The 23,118-nt window shown below is 40.3% G+C and overlaps 1 protein-coding gene across 2 annotated transcripts in view; it reads right to left on the bottom strand.

The window, feature by feature from the left end:
• Nucleotides 1–1,613: 1,613 nt before the first annotated feature.
• CMSS1 (cms1 ribosomal small subunit homolog) overlaps nucleotides 1,614–23,118 on the bottom strand; it is a 362,276-nt gene continuing 340,771 nt past the window's right edge. For both annotated transcript variants that reach the window (XM_046658605.1, XM_046658604.1), the window contains exons 3-10: nucleotides 20,272–20,343; nucleotides 18,405–18,534; nucleotides 14,345–14,404; nucleotides 12,547–12,649; nucleotides 9,521–9,581; nucleotides 8,733–8,820; nucleotides 3,358–3,446; nucleotides 1,614–1,917 (exon numbers count right to left, since the gene is read on the bottom strand). In XM_046658605.1, the coding sequence (XP_046514561.1) occupies nucleotides 1,834–1,917; nucleotides 3,358–3,446; nucleotides 8,733–8,820; nucleotides 9,521–9,581; nucleotides 12,547–12,649; nucleotides 14,345–14,404; nucleotides 18,405–18,534; nucleotides 20,272–20,343 (687 nt within the window). In that variant the 3' untranslated portion in view covers nucleotides 1,614–1,833. The remainder of the gene's footprint in view (nucleotides 1,918–3,357; nucleotides 3,447–8,732; nucleotides 8,821–9,520; nucleotides 9,582–12,546; nucleotides 12,650–14,344; nucleotides 14,405–18,404; nucleotides 18,535–20,271; nucleotides 20,344–23,118) is intronic.

The following is a 23,118-nucleotide window of genomic DNA, read 5'->3' as shown; positions in this document are numbered from 1 at the left end:
CTTCTGCAAGGCAAAGGAAACCAGGAACAAAACAAAAAGACAACCCATCAAATAGGAGAAAATATTTGCAAATCATATATCTGACAAGAGGTTAGTCTCCAAAATATATAAGAACTCACACAACTCAACAATGAAAAAACAAGCAACCCGATCAAAAAACGGGCAGAGTATATAAGAACAGGTATTTTTCCAAAGAAGATATACAGATGGCCAACAGGCACATGGAAAGATGTTCAACATCACTAATCATCAGGGAAATGCAAATCAAAACCACAATGAGATATCACCTTACACCCATTAGAATGGCTGTAATCACCAAGACAAAAAATAACAAATGTTGGAGAGGATGTTGAGAAAAGGGAACCCTCATACACTGCTGGTGGGAATGCAAACTGGTGCAGACACTATGGAAAACAGTATGGAGATTTCTCAAAAAATTAAAAATAGAAATACCACACGACCCAGCTGTCCCACTGCTAGGTATCTAGCCAAAGAACTTGAAATCAACAATTCAAAGAGACTTATGCATTCCTATGTTCATTGCAGCATTATTCACAATAGCCAAGACGTGGAAGGAACCCAAGTGCCCATCAGCTGATGAATGGATAAAGAAGATGTGGTGTATATATACAATGGAATACTACTCAGCCAGAAAAAAAGACAGAATTGTGCCATTTGCAACAACATGGATGGACCTTGAGTGTATTATGTTAAGCGAATTATGCCAGATAGAGAAAGACAAAAACTGTATGATTTCACTCATGTGGAAGATAAACAGACAGACAAAGAGAACAGATCAGTGGTTACCAGAGGAGAAGGGGGTTGGGGGTGGGTATAAGGGTAAAGGGGCACATATATATGGTGATGGAAAAGTAGTAAAGTACAAGTGAAATTTCACAATGTTATAAACTATTATGACCTCAATAAAAAATTATAATAAATAAATACAGAAATGAATAAATAAATAGGAAAAAAGTGTCAAGGTCACAAAAGAGAAGGAAAGACTGAGGAGCTGTGACTGACCCCAGGAAACTAAGGAGACGTGACAACGACATGCAATGTGGGATGCGGGCACAGAAAAAGGACATCCGTAGAAAAACTGGTGAGATCCGCATAGTCTGTAGCTTAGTTAATTGTCTTTGTATTGTACCAATATTCAGTTCTTAGTTTTGACAACTGTGCTACAGCTATACAAGATGTTAGCACAGAGAGAAGCTGGAGCAAGCGGATATGGGAATTCTCTGTAGTATTTTTGCAACTTTTCTGTAAGTCTGAAATTATTTCAAAATAAAAATTAAAATATGAGTCAGACAGTGTAGTTATATCACTGTCTTTCGTATGTTTGCAAAGTGCCACACACACTTGCAGCTCTTTCTACCACTTGTCATCCTCATGCTGGAACCAGGCTTCAGTTTACAGATCAGTTCCATATGTACCATCTCACGGAATACTCAAAAATCGTGTGAGATGTCATTCCCATTTCGCAGCTCAGGAGACTGAGGCTCAGAGAGGGAAGGGACTTGTTGAAGGGTGCCCAGCTGCTCTTTCCCTGCTCTTGCATAGTCACACCAGAGGCCAGTCGGTGAGAGAAAAATTCAGTCTGCTCAACACAATCACACAAGCTAGTGATACTTTATTATCCAACGGAGTTGGCAAAGGGCAGATCCATTTTGGTCAAAGAATCCCCATCATACATTCCGGTGATCCACCTGGTGATGCAGTTAACATAAGAAAACAATAGCTGGCATTTTCTGAGTGCTTGCAATGTGCCAGAGCCATTAAACGAGACGCAAATCCCATCACAAAAACTGGAATTTTCATTAGGACCCAGACTCAGAAAAGGCCCAGCTTCAAAGATCCTGACTTGCACAGACTGAGGACTCCCATTTCCACAAGTTCAAAAACCTCCTTTCTTATCTAAATGAGAGAAAAGAAAAAAAGAGGTTAAGATCAAGAAAAGATGGTTTTGGTGAATAAATTCAACCATCTGGACTCCTTGGTATTTATGCAACTGTTATGGCCAGAATTAAGGAGGGCAAAAATCCTAACCTGCATTTTATTCAGGATTGAAATTTTTACATACATAAAGGAAGAGGTAATAGACAAAACGTCAATTTTGTTAAAGTATCCTTTTGTCTGTAGCCATTCAAAATAAAATTTCATACCAAATCTCATAAAGAGATGTTTCAAGATACCCAAAGTGTGCCCAGATTATACACTATTATATAATATTATATAATTTTTTGATATAGGATAACTGCTAATAATGACATCAATGTAATAAAAATAAACATGGTTGACAAGGGTTTCTCTTGCAACTATTTCTCCTTATTATTATAATTAGAAAATGAGTGCTGGATTACTCAGATTTAACATTATAACTGAAATCATCAAATATCTTCTGATATGCCTGACATCAAATTGGCTAAACCTGTTTTATAAAACCAGTTCAGGGGACAGGCTGTGTGTGTGTGTGTGTGTGTGCAGGGAACTGAGAAAATTTCTTTTAACCTGAACCAATGTCTGATATAACTCACTGATCAATTATAATCAGGTTTGGTCATTCTCGGAATATAGTTTTATGTGGTAAACTAATTCACTCTGCATGTTTGGAGGAGTAATTTCAAGCCTCTTCCCCAGTTACTGCCTGGTTCACTCCTGACTGGTGACTGGCAGCCATATTTATTTCTGCACAACCCCTTTTCTCTCTAACATCAGGCTAGATTGAAAAATTAGCCCCATGATAACATGGTGGGTGGCAAATCAGTGTTTCACGTTATGATGATAATGAATTATTTTCATATGTATATAATAAGCTAATACCGTGCCCACAAACGCTTTCAATCAGTTTTGATCCACTGGTACCTCAAAAAATGTTCCCACCTCCAAAAACCAGAATAGCCTTCTAAATTAAATAAGTGGGTTTTGGGGGATGTGGAGATGTGGGCAATGAGGCAAATTTGTGGCCCCCACATCCAAGTGCACTTTTAAGGATGAAAGGCAAAGATGATGGAGTCTCTAAAGACCCAAGGAAATGTGCCAAGTCCTCAGATCTTCCTGCTTCCTAAAGGTACACCTAAAGGTAAAGCTGTGGTCCCTAGAAGGGCAGAGCCACTGAACAGTGCATGAAGAAACAAAGCTGATTCCTACGAAACACATGGAAAAGATACAGGATACGGTTTTGCGTGAGGCGTGAGATGGTCTCTATAATTGTAGTTACCTCAGAGTTAAAAGATAGGAATCATTTCAAAGGCCAGAATGTGCTGGCTCCCATGTCAAAGACTTTATTACTGTGTTTGAACTCAAGTTCAAACTGAAAAAAAAAAAGATTAAAGGCAACTGCTGATTACACGGTACCTCGGGAATGTCCATCATTCTCCTCAGCTTCTGATCTCTCCAGTTCCAGTCAAAAACCAGAAACTTCAAGGGGTTCAAATTGAGGCCACCTGAAAGAAGCAGAGAGAGTTGCTACAGTAAAGACCTCACGACACAAGCTTATTAAAATAATCTTTTATTCTCCTGGCTGTTTCCTGCCTCACTGCTGTCCCCTCACTCCACCCTTCTCCCCAGGAAACTAATCCCCGCACAGGAACGCTGCCCTGGCCTCATGGGAAACAAATGGAGCTCCCCGAGACTTGCCCTCCTCAGCCTGACTGCTGGCTCTGAGGCGAGCAGAGCAGTTGCTCTTGCAAAGCTGTCAGATGCTTGGGTGCTGCCATAGCAGCAGTCCCAAGCCTCCATTTCACGAAGGTCCAGAGGGCCAAGTCTCCTTCCGGACAGGGATTCGGTGAGATGTGCCTGTGGGCTGTGGTAGTGGCCCTGCAGGGGAGTTGAGTCCAATAGGGTCTGCATGGCTCTGAGGAGGTGAGTGGCAGAAGGATGAGGACAGGGCTGGGGGGTTAATTTTAGGCAGACAAGGAAGTTAAGATGGATGGGCTCTACTCAAAGTCTGTGACGCTCTGAGGAGAGAGGTAGACCCTGAAGGACCCCATTCCCGCTGTCTTCTGACGGTCTATCTAAAGACAATTTCAGAGGGCGGGGCTGGAGGGGGCCTGAGGGACTGTCTATTCCTCAGAGGTGTCAGCGTCGGGCACAGTTAGTTCATCCCCTCCCCACGTTCTTCCCACCACCCACGCTGGCACGTTACATACGGAAACATAAGGGAAGCCTTCCTCTGTCCTGCAGCATTTGCCCTCAACTTTTCTCTGCAGTTATCTCAATATTTTCCTCTCTGCCCCAAAGACTTTTTCATGCTTCTTATAATCACAATGCCTCTTATTAAAACTCTCTGCAAAATTAAAAATGATAAATTGAGAGAGACAATGGATTGATAGTCTTCTCTTAAAAACAACTTACTGCTAGTGGGAGAGCAAACAGGTGCAGACTCTGGGCATTATATAACAGGAGCTTTAAAAGGCTTACTGTTTGATAAAATAATTCTCCTTCTATGATGTATCCCAATGAAACATCAGAAACTTAAACACAGTTACTTGCAAAGATGATCAGTGCAGTATTATTTATAATAGTAAAGAATTAGAAACAACCCAAATATCCTACCGTAATAGAATTGCTAAGAAATAATATAACTTAGGGTTAATATCCAAAATGTATAAAGAACTCATACAACTCAATAGCAAAAAAACATAAACAATCTGATTAAAGAATGGACAGAAGAATTGAACAGACATTTTTCTAAAGAACACATGACCAACAGGTACATGGAAAAGTGCTCAACATCGCTAATCATCATGGAAACGAAAATCAAAACCACAGAGAGATATCACCTCACACCTGTTGGAATAGCTATTATCAAAAAGACAAGAGATAATACATGTTGGTGAGGATGTAGAGAAAAGGGAACCCTTGAACACCGTTGGTGGGAATGTAGATTGGTGCAGCCACTATGGAAAACAGTATGGAGGCTTCTCAAAAAATTAAAAATAGAACTAGCATATGATCCAGCAATTCCACTTCTGAGTATTTATCCAAAGGAAACGAAATCACTGTCTCAAAAAGATATCTGCTCGTCCATATTCACTGTAGCATCATTTATAATATGCAAGACACAGAAACAACCTAAGTGCCCAATGACAGATGAATGGATAAAGAAAATGTGGTGTGTGTGTGTGTGTGTGTGTGTGTATAATATACATATTCCATTATATATATATATGTAATGTATATACATAATGGAATGTTATTTAGCCATAAAAAAGAAGGAAATCCTGCTATTTGCAAAAACATGGATGGACCTTGAGGGCATTAATGCTAAGTGAAATAAGTCAGACAAAGACAAATATGATTTCACTTATATGTGGAATCTGAACAAAATTGAACTCATTATAAGTATAGAGAATAGATAGGTGGTTACCAGAGGTCGGGGCAGGGGGTAGGGAATGGGTGAAGGTATTCAAAAGGTGAAAACTTATAAGATAAATAAGTTCTTGGGATGTAATGTACAGTATGGTGACTATAGTTAATAATACTATATTGTATATTTGAAAGTTGCTAAGAGTAGATCTTAAAAGTTCTCATGATGATAAAAAAAATTGTAGGGGCCGGCCCCATGGCCGAGCGGTTAAGTTTGTGCTCTCTGCTTTGGCGGGCCAGGGTTTCACTGGTTCGAATCCTGGGTGTGGACATGGCACCGCTCGACAAGCCATGCTGAGGTGGCATCCCACACACCACAACTAGAAGGACCCACAACTAAAAATACACAACTATGTACCAGGGGGCTTTGGCAGAAAAAGGAAAAAAAATAAAATCTTTAAAAAAAAAAAGAAGAAAAAGAAAAAACAATTGTAAGTATGTGTGTTGATGGATGTTAACTAAACTTATTACAGTAATAATTTTGCAATATATACATGTATCATATCATTATGTTATATACCTTGAACTAATACAATTTTACATGTCAATTATATCTCAATAAAATAGAAAAAAAGCCCATATAAATTTATAGTAGAATATTATATAGCTGTTAAAAATGAAAAATTAAAACTATTTTATGATAAGGAAAGTCTTCATGAGATATATAAAGTGGAAAAGATAGGTTATAAAGTTATGAAATACAGTATGGGCTCCTTATAAAAATAAACTATTGAAAGAGAATATATTCAGTATCAACTAACAAGAGATTATCTCTAAAGTGTCATTTTCTTTTCTGTTACCTTTTTGCATTTTTCAAAGGCTCTTATAGTCAGAAAATCCCCTTCATTATTAGATTAAAGCAATACTATACTGTCTATAATTGTACAGATCCCAATGTCATGGTATATCTTTCAACATCTGGAAATTCTCCTTAGTATATCATATATAAACATCTTAGGTCATAAACAACTACATAAAATAAGTTATATGCCATTTGTCTCGCTTTGTTAGATTTTCAGTTTTTAGCGTGCTCTTTAAACACTTTGTATGTAGTCTAACACTTGTGGTTAATGAGTATTAAACCATTTATCCAATCAGAATCAGAAGGAAAGTTATTTTCATTAGTATTAAAAAAAATCAACGGCTCCTTAAATGATTTTTTTTACTCCTTAAATGAAATAAACTTTCATGTTTAGTTCTTACAACTTTGTAGAAATCTAATTTCAACAATCTGTACAGCCTGGTTTTCTCTCTCTCTTTCAAATATGGACAAGAGTGGCCCTCTTGCATGGGGGGGCCTGGTGACACACAAAAAGCCATCTGGATTCCAGCAGGGGAGAGGTGAATCTTGGGCTAAGAGCAGTGGGAGAGGCAGGGTCCCACCCTGGCCTCATGCTGCCCCGCCAATCTCTCCCAGCTCTGTGTCTCATAGATGGACCACAAGCACATCTCATCCGGTGCTCTCCTATGTCCTCAACGCCCTCCAACGTCCAGAAGACAAAAATCCAAACCCCTTAGCTTACTGTTCAAGGTCCTCCCTCTGCAATCTGACTCCTTTCCAGTGGAATCATAGGCTACTACAGCCTACGAAGCCTCCAACCAAGAAAGGTGATCTCCTTAATAAACACACTAACACTTACTGTGTTCTTCAGGCATGCCACTTATTGTGCTGAGCTCTTTATGGGCATTTTGTCTTTATAACAATCCTTTTGAGGGTGGTACTATTACTATCTCTGTGATTCAGATAAAGAAGCAGCTTGAGAAAGGTTAGGTAACTTGCCAAGGTCACAGGGCTGGTAAATTGCTGGAGCAGGGATTGGAACCCCCGGAGGTCTGAGTCCATCACAGGGGCTCTTCCTCTCCACGCTGCATTGCCTCCTTATCATCCGCTCTAATTCATCACTCGTTTCTGCCTGACTTCTGATTCAGTCCTTCCCCCATTCCTGAATACTGTTCTCACATCTATTTTAATCCTGTCTGTTTTAATCCTCCCCATACTTCAAGACCAGTGAAAGACCCTTTCCTCTGAAAACCTTCTCTGCAGATTTAGCCACCACACCAATCTCTCCCTTGTTTCAACTCCTACAGGACTTAGAAGAGCACATTTGGCCCCTGGCTTTTACTGCCTCTTGGCTTCAATCTCATTCTATGTACATTTATCTCATTAACTGGATCAGGAGCTCCCTGAGGGGAAAGGCTATGGAACCAGCAAGGCCAACAGTGAGGGATCTCAGGAGGGCTACTTAACCCGGCGAGCTTCAGTTTTCTCTCACAAGAAATGAGAATGCCAGCCTGCAAGGATGCAGTGAGTACGAAAGAGGATGCAGTGAGTACTAAAGGAGGACGCTGTGAGTACTAAAGGAGGACGCTGTGAGTACTAAAGGAGGATGCTGTGAGTACTAAAGGAGACATGTAAGGGTATCTAACATAGCACTATGTACAAGCAGGAACTCAAAAAATATTTGTTTCCCTTCCTCGTCTGGGCCCACCAAGTTTGTCCCTTCCTTGTAATCATACAGCACTCTGTATACAGTGGGTTCATTTAACCCTGGATAGTTTTCATCTGGAGAGAAACATCAGTATTTTTAGCAGTCATCTGCCAGATGGCATTTGTCATCTCTACAGTGAGTTACTATATTGATGAACGCATTACTTTTACATGCATAAAAAATCCAGGAATAGTTCCAGACAGTTAGAAAACAAAGTTCAATTACTATATTAAATAACTAATTTGGAAATGAATAATGCAAGAAATCTTTAGTCTGTCTGGCAGGTAGAACAGGTAATAAGATCACTAGCAGGTTAGCAGGCTTTTAGGCTATTGGCTTTGAGAAAGTCAACACACTATAAAAATCCACCAGCACACGTTGTCTGGAATACTTTCTGGGTAAAGCACTAAAAGAGAAATGTATTCAAGAGAAATATTCTAAAATACCTGTATTTTGTCTACAGAAGCTGCATTTTTGTTTCAACATGTTTTATATATCAGCCCTTAACTGGAGTGGGAGTCTTGGGGAAACCAAGACTCAATCAAGTGAGAGGGAAATATTCAACACGGCCATCTCTACAAACTTCAGAGGTTGCAAATGAGTGGGATGAACTGTGAATCCACCAACCGGCTTAGAGTAATTGGAATTTGAATGTCTTTGGGTCGGCACACGTACTGCAGTTTGCCACAGTCCTTCCCATTCCCTATTGCACTATACCTGCCGCTGGCTTTAGAGGCTAAAGGCTGAGTTTCCAACTCCTGAATGAACACAGAGGTCTGGCTTCACACCATCACACAGCTGGCTTCCCAAGCTTGCCTGGAGGAAGAGCAAACTCCTAGCTCTGACGGGGAGGGTCACTGCCTCTTTCCCTACCTTGTTTAATGAGTTCTTTAATCCTCCCTGGAGTTCCGACACCCAAGTGCACGACACGCTTTTCCAGCATCTTTACCTGCTCCTGGACCTATTCCAAGATGGAAGAGAAGAGTCGTTAAAAAGTGCAACCATAGGCCAGTTTAGAGCACTTTATCTCAAAATTTAAAAAAGTGAAAAAGCAAATGGGGCTACCCTTGTTTAGGGTCAACTTCCAGGGCAAAGAAGGGTGACATCAAGATAAAAGTGCATGGGGCACGCCTGGTGGCACAGTGGTTAAGTTTGCGTGCTCTGCTTTGGCAGCCCAGGGCCCACCAGTTCAGATCCTGGGTGCGGACATGGCACTGATTATCAAGCCATTCTGTGGCAGGCGTCCCACATATAAAATAGAGGAAGATGGGCACAGATGTTAGCTCAGGGCCAATCTTCTTCAGCAAAAGGAGGACTGGCGGCTGATGTTAGCTCAGGACTGGTCTTACTCAGGGAAAAAAAAAAAGAAGAGCATCTCCCTAGAAAACTGGTAAATCTTCAAGGAATCCAGGGGTGAAATCTGAGCTTCTGTAGAGGAATCAGGGAGCATGGAGGAGTAGTGACTGTTGTGGGGGCAGGTGAGTATGCAGCGGCAGGGAAGGAAAGAAAACCAGATGGTTGCGAAGTATGTTATGTAAGGAGGTACCAGAGAAAACGCTTGCTAAGGAGATAAGGAGAAGAGGTTGAGGGGAAAGCTGAGGTCTTGGAGCGGCCCTCAAGGATCACTTACATCCCACCAGGCACCTCAGGCCTTGGCTTACCTTTATGTGTTTTGCAAATAACTTCATAACTTTACTGTCTCCTCTGAATGCTGTCATCGACCTAATGAATAGATTAATGCATAAGAAAACTCATTCATTCCAAGCCATGTTGACTACTTAAGTATTATGTCTTGATTTATTCAAAAGAATATGTGCATTTATGTGCATATATACATATATGCGAAACACTTCTGAGATTTTCAGGTTGGTTCATCTCTGGAATGAAAGTGGGGTGGCCTTCAATCAGGCACACAGCTGGGTTGGCTTCTCGCTCTCATATACCAGGTTAACTGTACTCAGGTTTCCTTGATTATTGAAACATACAGATCTGCCCTTCACTTGTAACACGGAATTTCTGTATTTCAGGTTCCCAGCAGAGAATTCATCTTCAGACTCCACAGTACAGATCTCATACAGAATTTGGTTGTGAGGAATATCTGGGAGCAGTGATATCAGCCTGTGCTCTGTGAGAGCCCGAGGGCATCTGCAAAGATCCATCTGTGGCTGCTGTGATGGGTGGGGAGGAGCTGACAGGTGGGAGCAGGGGCCTTCAGTCCTTCAATCAGAGCAGCCCCTCACTTTTATCTACTTTGCAGAGCGAGCTTTTCTGTAAAATTTTATATGTGGAAATGCTTTGGATACAAATAGGTATAAAATAACAATCTTTTAGTTGATGTTTGGAGACAGAATGAACATGGAAATACTGCTCAGGAATATTACTTTCCTTTATATATCATTACTTATTTTGAAAAATATTATTGACCAGTAGGAATATATAAGTTTGCAAAGCAGCGAACCATGTTACACAAGCTCTGTTGCGCTTGCTCTGCTTTACTTACACGCAAGCTTTCTCCATGGCAGGGTTTACTAGGAAGACAACTTGGGGGACATATTTAACACAACACATGGTTCTCAAGAGAACAGACACTCTTACAAAGTTAGAAGTATTCAACATTATTCTTTGTGAATAGAGCTCATTGTGCGTGCACAAAAATCACCTTTTGCAAATCACTTAACCCTGACATGGATCATAGCATTGCTGGGGACACAGAAAAGCACTGAGAATTGGTAAATGAAGTGCGAATACACAGTGCTTTACGCTCCTCAGAAAGGCATTCGTGTACAGCAAAGCTCAAGTCAACTGGACAAATTGTTCTGAAGAAGCCGCCTCCAGGCCAACCTCTTGCCATTAGTGTTTGAATCTGAAATGAGCTCTGTGGCGGCAGTTTTTAAATCACGGAAAAGTCCATGTGAACTCCTGGTGATTTCAGAACCAGCAAGTACAGCTGCTCAGAAGCAGTCGGAGTCTTGAAGATCAATTATGTTTAGAGCAGAAATAGCTGAAAGGAACACTTTTGTTTGACTGGGACAGTGTGTGATACAATTGAATGTGTGTGCCTAGCGGGAAAAGGAGGGTTTGAAAGACTTGTAACAAAGCTTAACCACTACTTTTCTAAATTCATGATCAGATCAGTTCACGTAGAAAACAGACAGGACTAACTGCTGAGTGCCTGTATCTGCAACTCCGTCTGGCTGATGCAGTTCCTTTGTCTCAGGACTTGGTTTCTCCTTTCTTTGTCTCTGGCACAGGGTGTGGCCCCCCGGAGAGGCCGTGTCCCAGAAAATCCCATTTTCCTCCAATGGCTCTTCTCTGAAAGCTGAGTGTTTCTCTGACCCAGTGGAAGTCTTTGCGTTTGTTCTATAAAACTACAGCAAGTGAAAAGGTATGTGAAAGCACTTAGGAAAGCACTGACAAATTATCTTTAAAACATAATTTTTACACGTAAAGTTTTGGTCCATTCGGAATTTACCCTGGTCTAAGAAGTGAGATATGGATCCAACTTTATTTTCCAGATGGCTACCCAGTTGTTCCAACAGCATTTATTAAGTAATCCATCGTCCCCTACCGACTGGTCACCTTCGCCATGTGCTTTATCTGCATATGTGTGTAGGTCTGTGTCTGAACTTTCAGTTCTGTCCCACTGGTCTGATCTGTCTGTCATGCGTGTGCCCGTCCCATACTGTTACTTATTGAGACTTCATAATGTGTTTTTGTTTTTGGAATCTGATATACCATAGGCATAGGATGCTCTCATTAGGATTCTTTTTTAGAATTTCCCTGGCTATTTTTTCTTCTGTATTTTCTCACATGAACTTAGAACTAGTTTATCTAGTTTAAAAACCAATTCTATTGGCATTTCATTGGGAATCTGTGAAATCTGTACATTATCCGAGGTGGAACAGACATCTTCATGACACTGAGTCTTCCTATCCAGAAACATGGCGTGTGCCTTTGCTTGCTCGAGATCTTCTGCGTCCCTTGTGTAATATTTTCTTCACATGGGTTTTGGTAAGTTTACTCCTTGGTGCTCTATCTTTTCTTGTTATTCTTCTCTTGTTTTTTTCCGGCTTTATCTCCCCAAATCTCCCCTGTACATAGTTGCATATCTTAGTTGCAGGTCCTTCTAGTTGTGCTGTTATTATTTTCAAGCAGACCTTTTCTACCAAGTGGTTATTGCTCGCGTGGTTTCCCCGCTTTCACCCTTGCTCTCTACAGTGCGTGTGCTCCACACAGCAGCCAAAGTGAGCCTTCAGATCATGTGACTCCCCTGCTCAAATCCTCCAGGGTATCCCATCACAGGGCCTCCTGGCTTACTACCCCCCTGCCTAGAAGGCTCTTCTTCCAGGTATCTGCTTTTCTTTCACCTTCACTTTGTTCAAGTCTCTGCTTCAATGTCATCTCCTTAGAGAAGCTTTCTGTGATCACCCTTTAAAAAGTGGCCCCTAGCCACTTCTATCCCTTTGCCAGGCTTTATTTTTTCTTACATAACTTACCACTACCTGACATTATAACGTATATTTATTTGTTTATTGTCTGTCTTCCTCACTGGAAAGTAAGTTCTATGCGGGAGGGGATTCTGTCTGTTTTGTCCATTGCTCCATCTCCAGCATATAGAACATTTCAGCTTGACACATATCAGTCACTCAGAAAACATTTACAAAATGGAATAGGTGAAGCTTCCAACCTAATGAGCTCTAGGGCTCGGATGGCAGAGCTGCAGATGATCAGCATCACGACAGACTTCTTCTCACCGTGGTTTTTCCGAAGTTTTACCCACTTAGGACAGACTGAAAAAAAGACCATAAAAAAATCACTCTAAATATAGCAAAATAGGGCCTTCAAACTCAAGCATTCTCCAATTACTTCTGTTTTTTTTTAAAGATTGGCACCTGAGCTAACAACTATTGCCTATCTTTTTTTTATTCTTCTTTCTTTCTGCTTTTTTCTTCCCAAATCCCCCCAGTACATAGTTGCATATTTTAGTTGTGGGTCCTTCTAGTTGTCACATGTGGGATGCCGCCTCAGCATGGCCTGATGAGTGATGGATGCCATGTTCATGCCCAGGATCCGAACCAGTGAAACCCTGGGCTGCCGAAGGAGAGCGTGTGAACCTAACCACTTGGCCATGGGGCCAGCCCCTCCAATTACTTCTTTGTTAGTGTTTAAAGAAAATAAAATATAACGGGCACTGTTTAGATTCTATTCTCTGGTAATTCTAGATATTAGATTAAAACAGAATATCACTAACTTACAAAACAAAACATATAATACATCAAGTAGCTATATGTGACTAGTTTTGGAAGAATACATTTTCAATATTTTAATTTATGTTAGATGCTTGAAGGCAATGTTGACTAAATAGGAAAAGAATTCTGATTTAATAATGTTAAATTTTAAAGGGACATCAACATAAGATATAAAATGGAAATGACATTTAAACAATAGCAAACACTTATTAGATATTGACATTGTGCTAAGCACTTTACATACATTCTCTTTATTAGCTCTCATAATCCAGTGCGGTTGATTCTGTTGTCACTTACATTTAAATTTACTGAATTTGAGGCTGAGAAAAGTTTAAGCACTCAAGTTAGGTGTCCTCAGAATTGCTTAGTTTGAAAGAAGAATGTTGAATCTTCATCTAAACTATTTCATTGTTGGCCACAAACAAATAACTACAATACAAGTAATCTAGTTGCTACTGGATACACACAACACATATTTAAAAAGATCAAGTTAGACTGACCACGCAGTAGCCATGGTCTGAGTTCTGAACATGTGACCAGAATTTCAGAATCTCACAGCTGGAACAGATCACACAGTTCTACTTCCTTATCTCTCAGATGACAAAGTCAAGTCCCAGAGGGGTACTGAGTGACTGGTCCCATGGCAAACAACAAGTTAGGAGGGGACACTCATCTAGTAGTCAGAACACTGATTATTCTCTAGATTCCTAGACTAATATTTCTAATGTGTTATAAAACAAAAACGAGACCAAAACCCAATTCTCAAAGCCAGAGCAAAACAAGAAAAAAGTAAAAATTGCTATCAAGATGGACCTAAAGAAACCTTCATTTAAAATCCATGTAAGGTGGCAACTTTTGATTTTAAATGTAGTTTTATAAGTTTTTACTTTGAAGAGACAGACCTTATGCTTTAACGGAATAATGACAACTTGATGAATACTTTTTTTATTTTTAGTACTGTTTTTGAAGAAGATTAACCCTGAGCTAACATCTGCTGCCAATCCTCCTCTTTTTGCTCAGGAAGATTGGCCCTGAGCTAACAGCCATGCCCAACTTCCTCTATTTCATATGTGAGACTCCTGCAACAGGATGGCTTGATAAGTGGTGCGTAGGTCCACACCCAGGATCCAAACTGGTGAACCCCGGGCTGCCGAAGCGGAACGTGCAAACTTAACCGCTGTGCCACTGGGCTGGCCCCAAGGTGAATAGTTTTTTTAAAGATCAGAGTTTACTTACTTTCTTTTAGGTATGATGAAAGACTATGAGTCAAATCATTGGCCTTGAGGAAACAGGTATCTAGAAATATGAGAAACATACCTTGTAGAGAATTTTGCAAACACATACATAACAAAATAGATTAAACGTGAATTGTGCATTCTTGAACAAGGTTATAGAACCTTAGTGAATTAGGGGCTTATTATATATTTTAAAGTGTTGTCTAGTATTTAAAACAATAACAGCAGCAACAACAGTAAACTTTTAACTGTCCATAATTTCTTAGAGTCATAAAATAGAAGCTTGTTGTATCATTCAAAGGACTAATGAAGCATCTTTATTTTCAAATCCATGGAATAGGCAATATACAAAGGCAAAGCTGAAACAGCTAACAAATCCATGTGGAGAAGCTCCAACTCACTAGTCATCACAGAAGTTCAAATTAATATAACGATGAGATAACACTTTACACACGTTAGAATGGCAACTGTTTGAAAGATGTGTAATACCAAGTGTTGTCAAGAACGTAGGGTGATGGAAACTCTCGTGAACTGTGGGTGAAGGTGTTAAGTGGTCTAGCTACTTTGGAAAGTAGTAAAATTGAGATGTATACACCCTATGACCCCATGATAACATTACTGAGTAAATAATGGAAAGAAATTCGTGTGTGGTCTCTAAAGAGACATACGCAAGTATATTTAACTTAGCATTATCTGTGATAGTGGGGAACTAGAAGCAACCTAAGTGTCCATATCTGAGAAAATGGATGAGCAATCTGTGGTCAAGGAAATCACAGGAATATTGTGTAGCATTTAGAAGCAAGAACTAGATGTATATACAGCCATATAGGCATGTCTTGAAAAAAGTGTTAAGTGAGGAAAGAAACAGAACGAGAGGTTAAGCACATCATTTTGATAAACTGTAAAATAAAACTGTAAAACACACACAACAGGACATATTTTACAAGAATCCATACATCTTTAACAGTGTCTATGAACACATTAGAGTGAAGGCCTATGGGGAAAGGAAATCCGAGTGTGGATTGGGGAAGAGTGAGAATAACACATCACAACACAACACCACAACACAATAAAGACAATGTAATGCACCAAAATAAAACATAGGGGCCGTCGTCAACCAGTGACGAACACGGTCCAGCAACTGTGGAGTATTACTAAGTCTGTACCTGAGATATATAAAAAAGCAACATCACATTTAGTGTCCTAATTCTTTCTACAAGAAAAAGTTTGCCTATAAACACAGCAGAGCGCTAGGGAGTAAACTATTACTAAATTAAATGAAATTCATACTGTGACCCAGAATATATAATTCACATATGTGAGTAACTTCAAAGCTGTTGCTTCCTGTACTGTTGTAGAGCCTTTGATGGTCTTTAAAACAGTAAGTTCCCAAGCCTAGAGATGATCAGACTCACCTGGAGAGCTATACAAAAGACATGGGTTCCTGGGATGGTCTCTCTTTTGTGTGATGAGCCAGAATTCCTTGGGGGTGGGCCTGGGAACCTGCCTTTTAAGTTCCTGGGTGGCTCAGCTGCAGCTGGCCTGCAGGCACTTAGCACTGACCTGACCCCCTGCAGCTCTCAGGAGGACGGCTGAGTTGGCTCCAGGCAACTGCTCAAAACTCTATGAAGTGCCCATGTGTAGGACATTAACAATGTACAGTGCGCAATATTAACTGAAAAGGCATGTTCCTGCCCTACAGACACAAACAACCTCAAATGGAAACCAAGTTAGACACTCGGCAAACTAATTAGGAACAATATTTTATTATGTACAGTTGTCCCTTGCTGTCCACTGGGGATTGGCCCCAGGACTTCCCTGGATACCGAAATCTGCGGAAGCTGAAGTTCCTGGCATAATATGGTGTAGTGCTTGCATATAACCTATACACATCCTCCTGTACACTTTAAATCCTCTCTAGATTACTTATAATACTAATACAATGAAAGTGCTATGTAAATAGTCACTGTACTGTATCCTTTAGGGAATAATGACAAGAAAAAACTCTGTACATGTTCAGTACAGATGCAACCATCCTAGGCCTTTCAATTGGTGGTTAGTTGAATCTGCACATGCAGAAGCAGTGCATTCAGAGGGCTCTCTGTATCTACCTTCTATTTACGACCCTTGCCGTGCCTCTTCCAAACAACCCACAGCATGTGCCTCCTCTCACCTACCAGACTTCCTCTCTGTCCTTGGTTTCATCAGTGCACTGACGCGCCTTTTCTCTAAAACCTTACTACGATTCCTTTGTTCACTGTCTCGGAATGGCCCAATTTCTTACGTGAGAAAGAAAACCTGTTCTTGTTGGCTGTAACAGTATTTTTAACATTTTTCTTGCCCCTTAAACCAGCCCATGACCATACATTCTTGTCTAATTGTACTACTGAGCTCTAAGAAAGCCTAGTAATAATATAATGTAAACTCATGATGGAACTCAAACCACCCCTTCAAGGTTCCTTCTGACCTTTGACTCTATCATTCTAGTGAATTAAGGGTGATGATGTTCTGTGAGGTGACAGAGTAGCAATGGTCTTGTTATCGCACAAGTTCTTCCAAAGCTGAAGGTATAACAAAGAATGAGGAGGGAAAATTGACCATTGAGTCACAGTAGAACCAAACTTCAGTTAGACCTTGGAAAGAGGCTTCGTTACAACACTTGGTTCCTGAGATGGAACAGTCAGGACCCAGCTCTCCTGCAGAGGAACTGCTGTGCTGAGGAGAGTGTTCTGACTGCTGCTGGAGCCGTCTGGGCTCAGGGAGTCGGACACTCCAGACCTCGCTCATATGGACACGCGTGCCTTCAATTCCCTAAGGGGTAGTCCTTTTGGAAAAGAAACAGGGGCACTCATGTCTCCAAGCCAACAAGCGTTTTTTTTTTTTTTTAAAGCACATCACAAAGGAATTATAAAAATCCAGGGAATGGACTGTTTTTCAGCTTCTCAAGCCTCTAGAAAGCATAAAGCAGTAATGGAAAAAGGAAATCAAGCTACCCTTGACTTTTTCAACAGCAGTGTCAGATATCCCTCATAGTCTATAAATAGCTCAGCAGAGGCAGTGGTACCCACACTATTTTGTGGTTTGATTTTTTGACATCTTTTCTTCAATCTCTGCCAAAAAGAGTTACAGGATGTATCACAATCTTGAAATTAATTAAAATTCATTGCTTTAAGAATTTTGCAGTATCTTTTAACTTAATTATAAATACCCTAAGGCAGTAGATCTCAAATAATAGTAGGCTTAAGAATCATCTGGGGTGAGGTGTTAGCCTTTCTAAAAATGCAGAATTTCATCTTTTTTTTTTTTGTGAGGAAGATTGTCCCTGAGCTAACATCTGTGCCAATCTACCTCTATTTTGTATGTGGGATGCCGCCACAGCTTGCTTGATGAGTGGTTTGTAGGTCTGTGCCCGGGATCTGACAACGAACCCCAGGCTGCCAAAGTGGAGCGCACGAACTTAACTGCTGGGTTACCAGGTTGGCCCCTCGTCCATATTTTTAGATAGTTCACTTGAAAAAATCTGGCCTGGGACCCAAAACACTATCCTAAAAACAAAACCATAATCAGAAATCCATGACAAGAACAACAACAAAGCTAAGCTGTGGATCAAAGCTCACGTCCTTGTCTGTAAAGGATGAGTAAATTAATATTCCATATCTATACTTAAAATGTGAGCTTTATCTTTATTTTTATCTAATTTCTATCCTCATTAGGATTCTTACTCCTTGAAGAATCTGCTAAAAAAAATGCACATCCAACAATTAGCTTTTTGAATAAAAAATATAATTACAAATCTTTCTATTAGATTGAACAAATACCATTTAGCATCTTAAAAAAAAAAAATTTAACCAAGAGTTAAAACTATTAGGTTGAGGAAAGAAGTATTAGCACATGGAGAATATATTAATTTTCTGGCTGAGAGACCCAGCCTTGCACACAGGAGAGCAGAGATGAACCTGTGCTGCTCCTCGTCATCGCGACAATGGCCGGCAGTTAACAGTGGGTCCTGCTGGACGACTAAGCTCAGAACAGTATGGAAAAAAGAAAGAGCCTGGCTGCACCTGGGAGGTTGAGCTCTTCTAACTCAATCACCGCACGACGGCTGCTGTAATAGTCCTGCATCAGCTTCTGCAGGTCTTCAGGGGTCCCTGGTTTTGGCTCTGATTTTGCAAGAACGTCAGTAATTTTCTTCTAAGACATAAGAAAGAAGAAAAAAAATGGGAGGATAGATTTTAGAATGGCATTTGGCTTAGGACAGGCTGATTCCTCTGGCATTTAAACTGCACACAGATTTGGTGACAGCTGAGTGTGAACGTAGAGTTCTACCAAATACACTTCAGAGAACTTAATAGGTAAGTTGGGCATTCCTGCTTTGAAAAATAAACGGATGATCTAAAAGTCTCCTTGTAACTCTTGGGAGAACTGAAATTTTTGCAGGAGTCTCTGCAATAAGGCATTATTTACTATTACAAGCCAAGAAGTCTTGTTGCTGTAAAAATCTCTCTTTAAGCCTTAGACAATTTGTATTCCTGGGAGAGTAGAATTCTGAGACTTTCTTGCCTAATTTGGTTTTGAAGGCACTGAGTCTCAGTTTGGATTTCTGGGATTACAGTAAAAGCCACAGGAGTAATCTGAGCAGAGGAGCTCACTGAAAGCGGACTTTAGACCCTCAATTCTCAACTCTTGGGAGAGAGAGTCTTGAAGGGGCCCTATGGAAAGCAGAACAGGAAACACTTTAGGACATCTATTTTAATTTGGATTCATTTGTGTAGCATTTACTGAATGCCTGTAATGTACCAGGAATACACAATCATTCATTTAATTTTCATCATAAACTTCCCTTCTTATTTCCTTCTAATGTTTCACCAAAGATCCAGAAAAAGCCCTTCCCTGTCCTGCTCTGGTCCCGCAGCTTTTCTCCCTCCTTCCACAATATCTTCCTTTCTATACCACTGCCAAGAACGTTCAAGTTCTGTCAAATGAATTAAATTTTAAAAATATGTCATCAGTGGGCACATTTTAGCATGACCTCAGCCAAGGCTAAACTATCTAGCTGGAGTTCTGACCTTGAGCCACCAAGAACTTAACACTCTTGAAGGCCATTAGCATACAAACTATCAAAGAGAAGTCAAAGTCACTTCTTTAAGGACTTGCCAAACCTCAGCCAACTTGGCATCTCCTATCTTCCTATTTGGCCATTTGTGAGCAAAGAAAACATATGCACACACACTCTGAGTTTTCTAAAAGCTTGCTGTTAAGTAACGGGTTTGAGTCCATCTTCTTTCCTCCAATCCCAATCATATTTCCTCTGCAGACTTCAGCAGCAGACCCTTCTTGGCAGGGAGAGAATCACACTGCTGTTTTCACAACTGTGGTGGAAGGTCAAAGCTCACCACGCTCTCTCCATGGCTGAGCCACAAGAAAGCCTGTATAGGACCAACAGTCTTCCACATGCTCCCAGGCAAGTTAAAACGCAAGGGGAGCCTTTTCCTCTAAATTAGGGTTCCGAATTAGAGTTAGAAATGCCTTATACTGCCTTCACTTGCTTATTATTCTCTTTTTATTAATACTCTAAGATAAAAAGTTAAAAATTGAAAGAAAAGAAGGTGGGTGAATCTCTTTCCCTGGGAGAGGGGTCAGAAGGTAGGACAGCTCTGGGTGCTTCTAGAATTAGAAACTCATGTCTGACTTTTAAACACAGTGAAAACACCGGGTGGGAAGGAAGATATTTGGTGCTCCACAAGATTGAAATGGGAATCCGAAGAATTTACTTTCAGATCTTAGGAAAGTCACCAGACCTCACTGAATCTTAGAATTTCCGCATCCCTAAAGCGGAGATTACAACAATCGCCTCATCAAAGTACACTGTACCAAAATGTGATGGAAACCACGTGGGGCCCCAGCATTGCAAGAAATTATCAATATTACCTTTCTCTTCTTCCTGGTCTTGGTAGCATCTTCTCTTGTTTCCCTTGGTTGTATTAAGAAACATTCTTTAGGCTATAAAGAAATACAAATGAGGAAACTCATGTCAGCATGACGAAGTGTCAACCAATGGGATGAATCCCAAAGTGCCTGATGCCAGGCATGGATCGTCAGAGTACCTTGGTGATTTTCTGCAGACAGAGAGGTGCTGGAAGAGCCACTGTGGGCTGTCAGAAGGGGCTGGGCTAAGGAAATTTGAGAAAATCAGAAAGTGTAAAGGACTAAGGACTGGAAAATCTCTGAATAAAGGTCAAAATGTGTAGTGAGTGTATATACATGTTTGGGATGGTGGTATAGGGTATTAAAGATGGAAGACAGTGGCCAGGTTTGTAAAATCCAGGGAGAAATAGATGTGATTAAACCTAGGATGTGGTAAGAAAGTCTTTGACCAGTGGGGTTGGCATCTTGCATGAACTAGCAATGTGTGAGCCTGTATTTCCAACTCATTGGTTTATTATTTTGTTTATCATTTTGTTATCTACTCCTTTCCTCTTCTGAATAAACACAGAAAATTTGAAGTAGGATATATTTACTTATATATTTATAAAAGCAGCTGCGTCAAATGCCTTATCTATTAGTGACTACAAAATGACTGTTTCTACCGATGGTCTGGCAAGCCTCGGCACCACGGCATCCTGAATTATTGATTTTGCCTGTTGCATTGACTCCTGACTGCCCTATACAGTTTAGTGCTAATTTATTTTTCTTTTTATGAGGAAGACTGGCCCTGAGTGAACATCTGTTGCCAAGCGTCTACTTTTTGCTTGAGGAAGACTGTCCCTGAGCTAACATCTGTGCCAATCTTCCCCTATTTTCTATGTGGGATCCCACCACACCAGGGCTTGATGAGTGGTGTATACGTCCACACCCAGGATCTGAACCCATGAACCCTGGGCCACTGGAGTGGAGCACACTAACTTAACCACTATGCCACTGGACCGGCCCCAGTTTAGTGCTATTTTTACCCTGAGGTTTTTTTTTTTAATGTAGAAAAACAGGAAATTTGGACTAAGACCTTGATTTATAAACTAGAATGCCTTAGATTCCATATTTATTAATCATAAGTAGGAATATAAAATGTTTCCTGTACTGGATCTTTTATGCAACATTTTCAAACAAGTTGCCAAGTAAGATACAAAATGTAAGTGAAAACTTATTCTGAGTTTTTCCTCAAGTTTCCAATCCAACTAGAGGGTACTTAGTTTAAGCTGGTAAGCTACTAACTAAAGCAATCTTGTCTTCACTGGCTCTGTTTAAAATGATTACAGACGAAGCTTTCTATTAAAGTTTGCAGACAGCCTGCAGATTAAGAATGCCTATGGCCTGAAGCCAGAGAGAGAGATACAATGCTACATAATTTCTTCAAGACTTGGGGCCAGGACCAGCAGTTTCTAGACTCTGTTTCAGTTAGTAGAGAACTAGATTCAAAAGACTCAAGATTAAAGTCACATGGGAATCTTGAAATTTTAACTTCTTCTCAGTTAAAATAAAAAACCTGTGAGGAGCAACTGCATCACAGCTAAAGAAAGGAAAGATATTACACCCTCTCTTATTTAGAAAGTAAGCTGTCTTGTGGATGCAGACACATGCCAATCTGATGGTGGTACATGCCAATTAGAAACTGGGCCAAGGCCACTAATATGTTACAGAAGCTGCCAGATGGTCATAAGAGTCCAATTACAGACCAGGCCAACATTCAGCTCATGTTCCTAAGGGAAAGAAAGGCCTGGATACAATTAGTAGACCCCTCAAAGCATCCTGTAGTATCTTGTCACTGGGATCAGGGCTTTTGGGAAGCAGCGGTAGAAACCTGTTCCATTTTCTTATTTAGCAAATAGAGGTGCTCTCCAAGAGTATGTTCAACACACTGGGTTGTATTTATGATAGGTTGACCAAGCCATTAACTCACACACGACATAAATTAAATCTGGAAATGAGCTCAGTTATAAGGATATGAACTCTCCAATTCTGGAAGAACAAATAAAAACGTAACTCTGAATCACGCATAGCAAAAAAGAAATATGCTCGATGAACTGCTGTTGTCAAGATATTGCACTAGGTTTAAATGTTAGGGTCAAATTCTGAGATCATTCTAAAGAAAATGCAGTACAATATTTGTTTTCTGGCAACAGTCACCTTAGCTGGTGGAGGGAGGGTGCTAATGAAGAAGCCAAGTTTATGGGTTCATTTTCCATGGAGGTGAGATGACGCTATGAATCCAAACCCACAGTATTGAAAATTCCTAAACTTTGCTCACTGCCTTATTAATGCTGATGTTTAGCCTCAGAGAGACTAGGGAAGACAAGGAAGACCCTGGCTAGGCCAACTAAACATTTCTGGAAACCAATTTCAACACTGTCTGTCTGACAGTTGGTAATGTAATTTCTTCAGGTAACGATTTTAAATATGCACCCTAAATATGCAATTTAAATATGTGGAAGAATCACATTTCCCAAAAAAATATATGAAAAAAATTAAACTTTTTAAGTGAAGCAATTTGGGCATGTTCTCAATTCCTTAAAGAGTCAAAAATTATATCCTTTAATCACGATTCTGTTGGTTAAACATGGCAAATCAACCTCAAAATGCCACTAAAGTGAAAATAAAGGAAAGTGAAGAGGTACAAATCTATAAGGACCAAGAAACCAAGAGGAGCAACAACAGCAGTGGAGAGATTTCAACAACTTTTTGGAAAATGGAAAGTGGCTGAAACTGGATGGAAGTGATTTAGCAGAGAGTGAAAGCCACCCCTGGGTTTCTGGAGAGGTGGAGGCGAACAATAAGTGAGTC

Source organism: Equus quagga, chromosome 4, assembly GCF_021613505.1.
Source record: "Equus quagga isolate Etosha38 chromosome 4, UCLA_HA_Equagga_1.0, whole genome shotgun sequence".
Lineage (NCBI taxonomy): Eukaryota > Metazoa > Chordata > Mammalia > Perissodactyla > Equidae > Equus > Equus quagga.
Note: the sequence above shows the minus strand (reverse complement) of the source record. Positions and strands in the feature narration are given on the sequence as shown.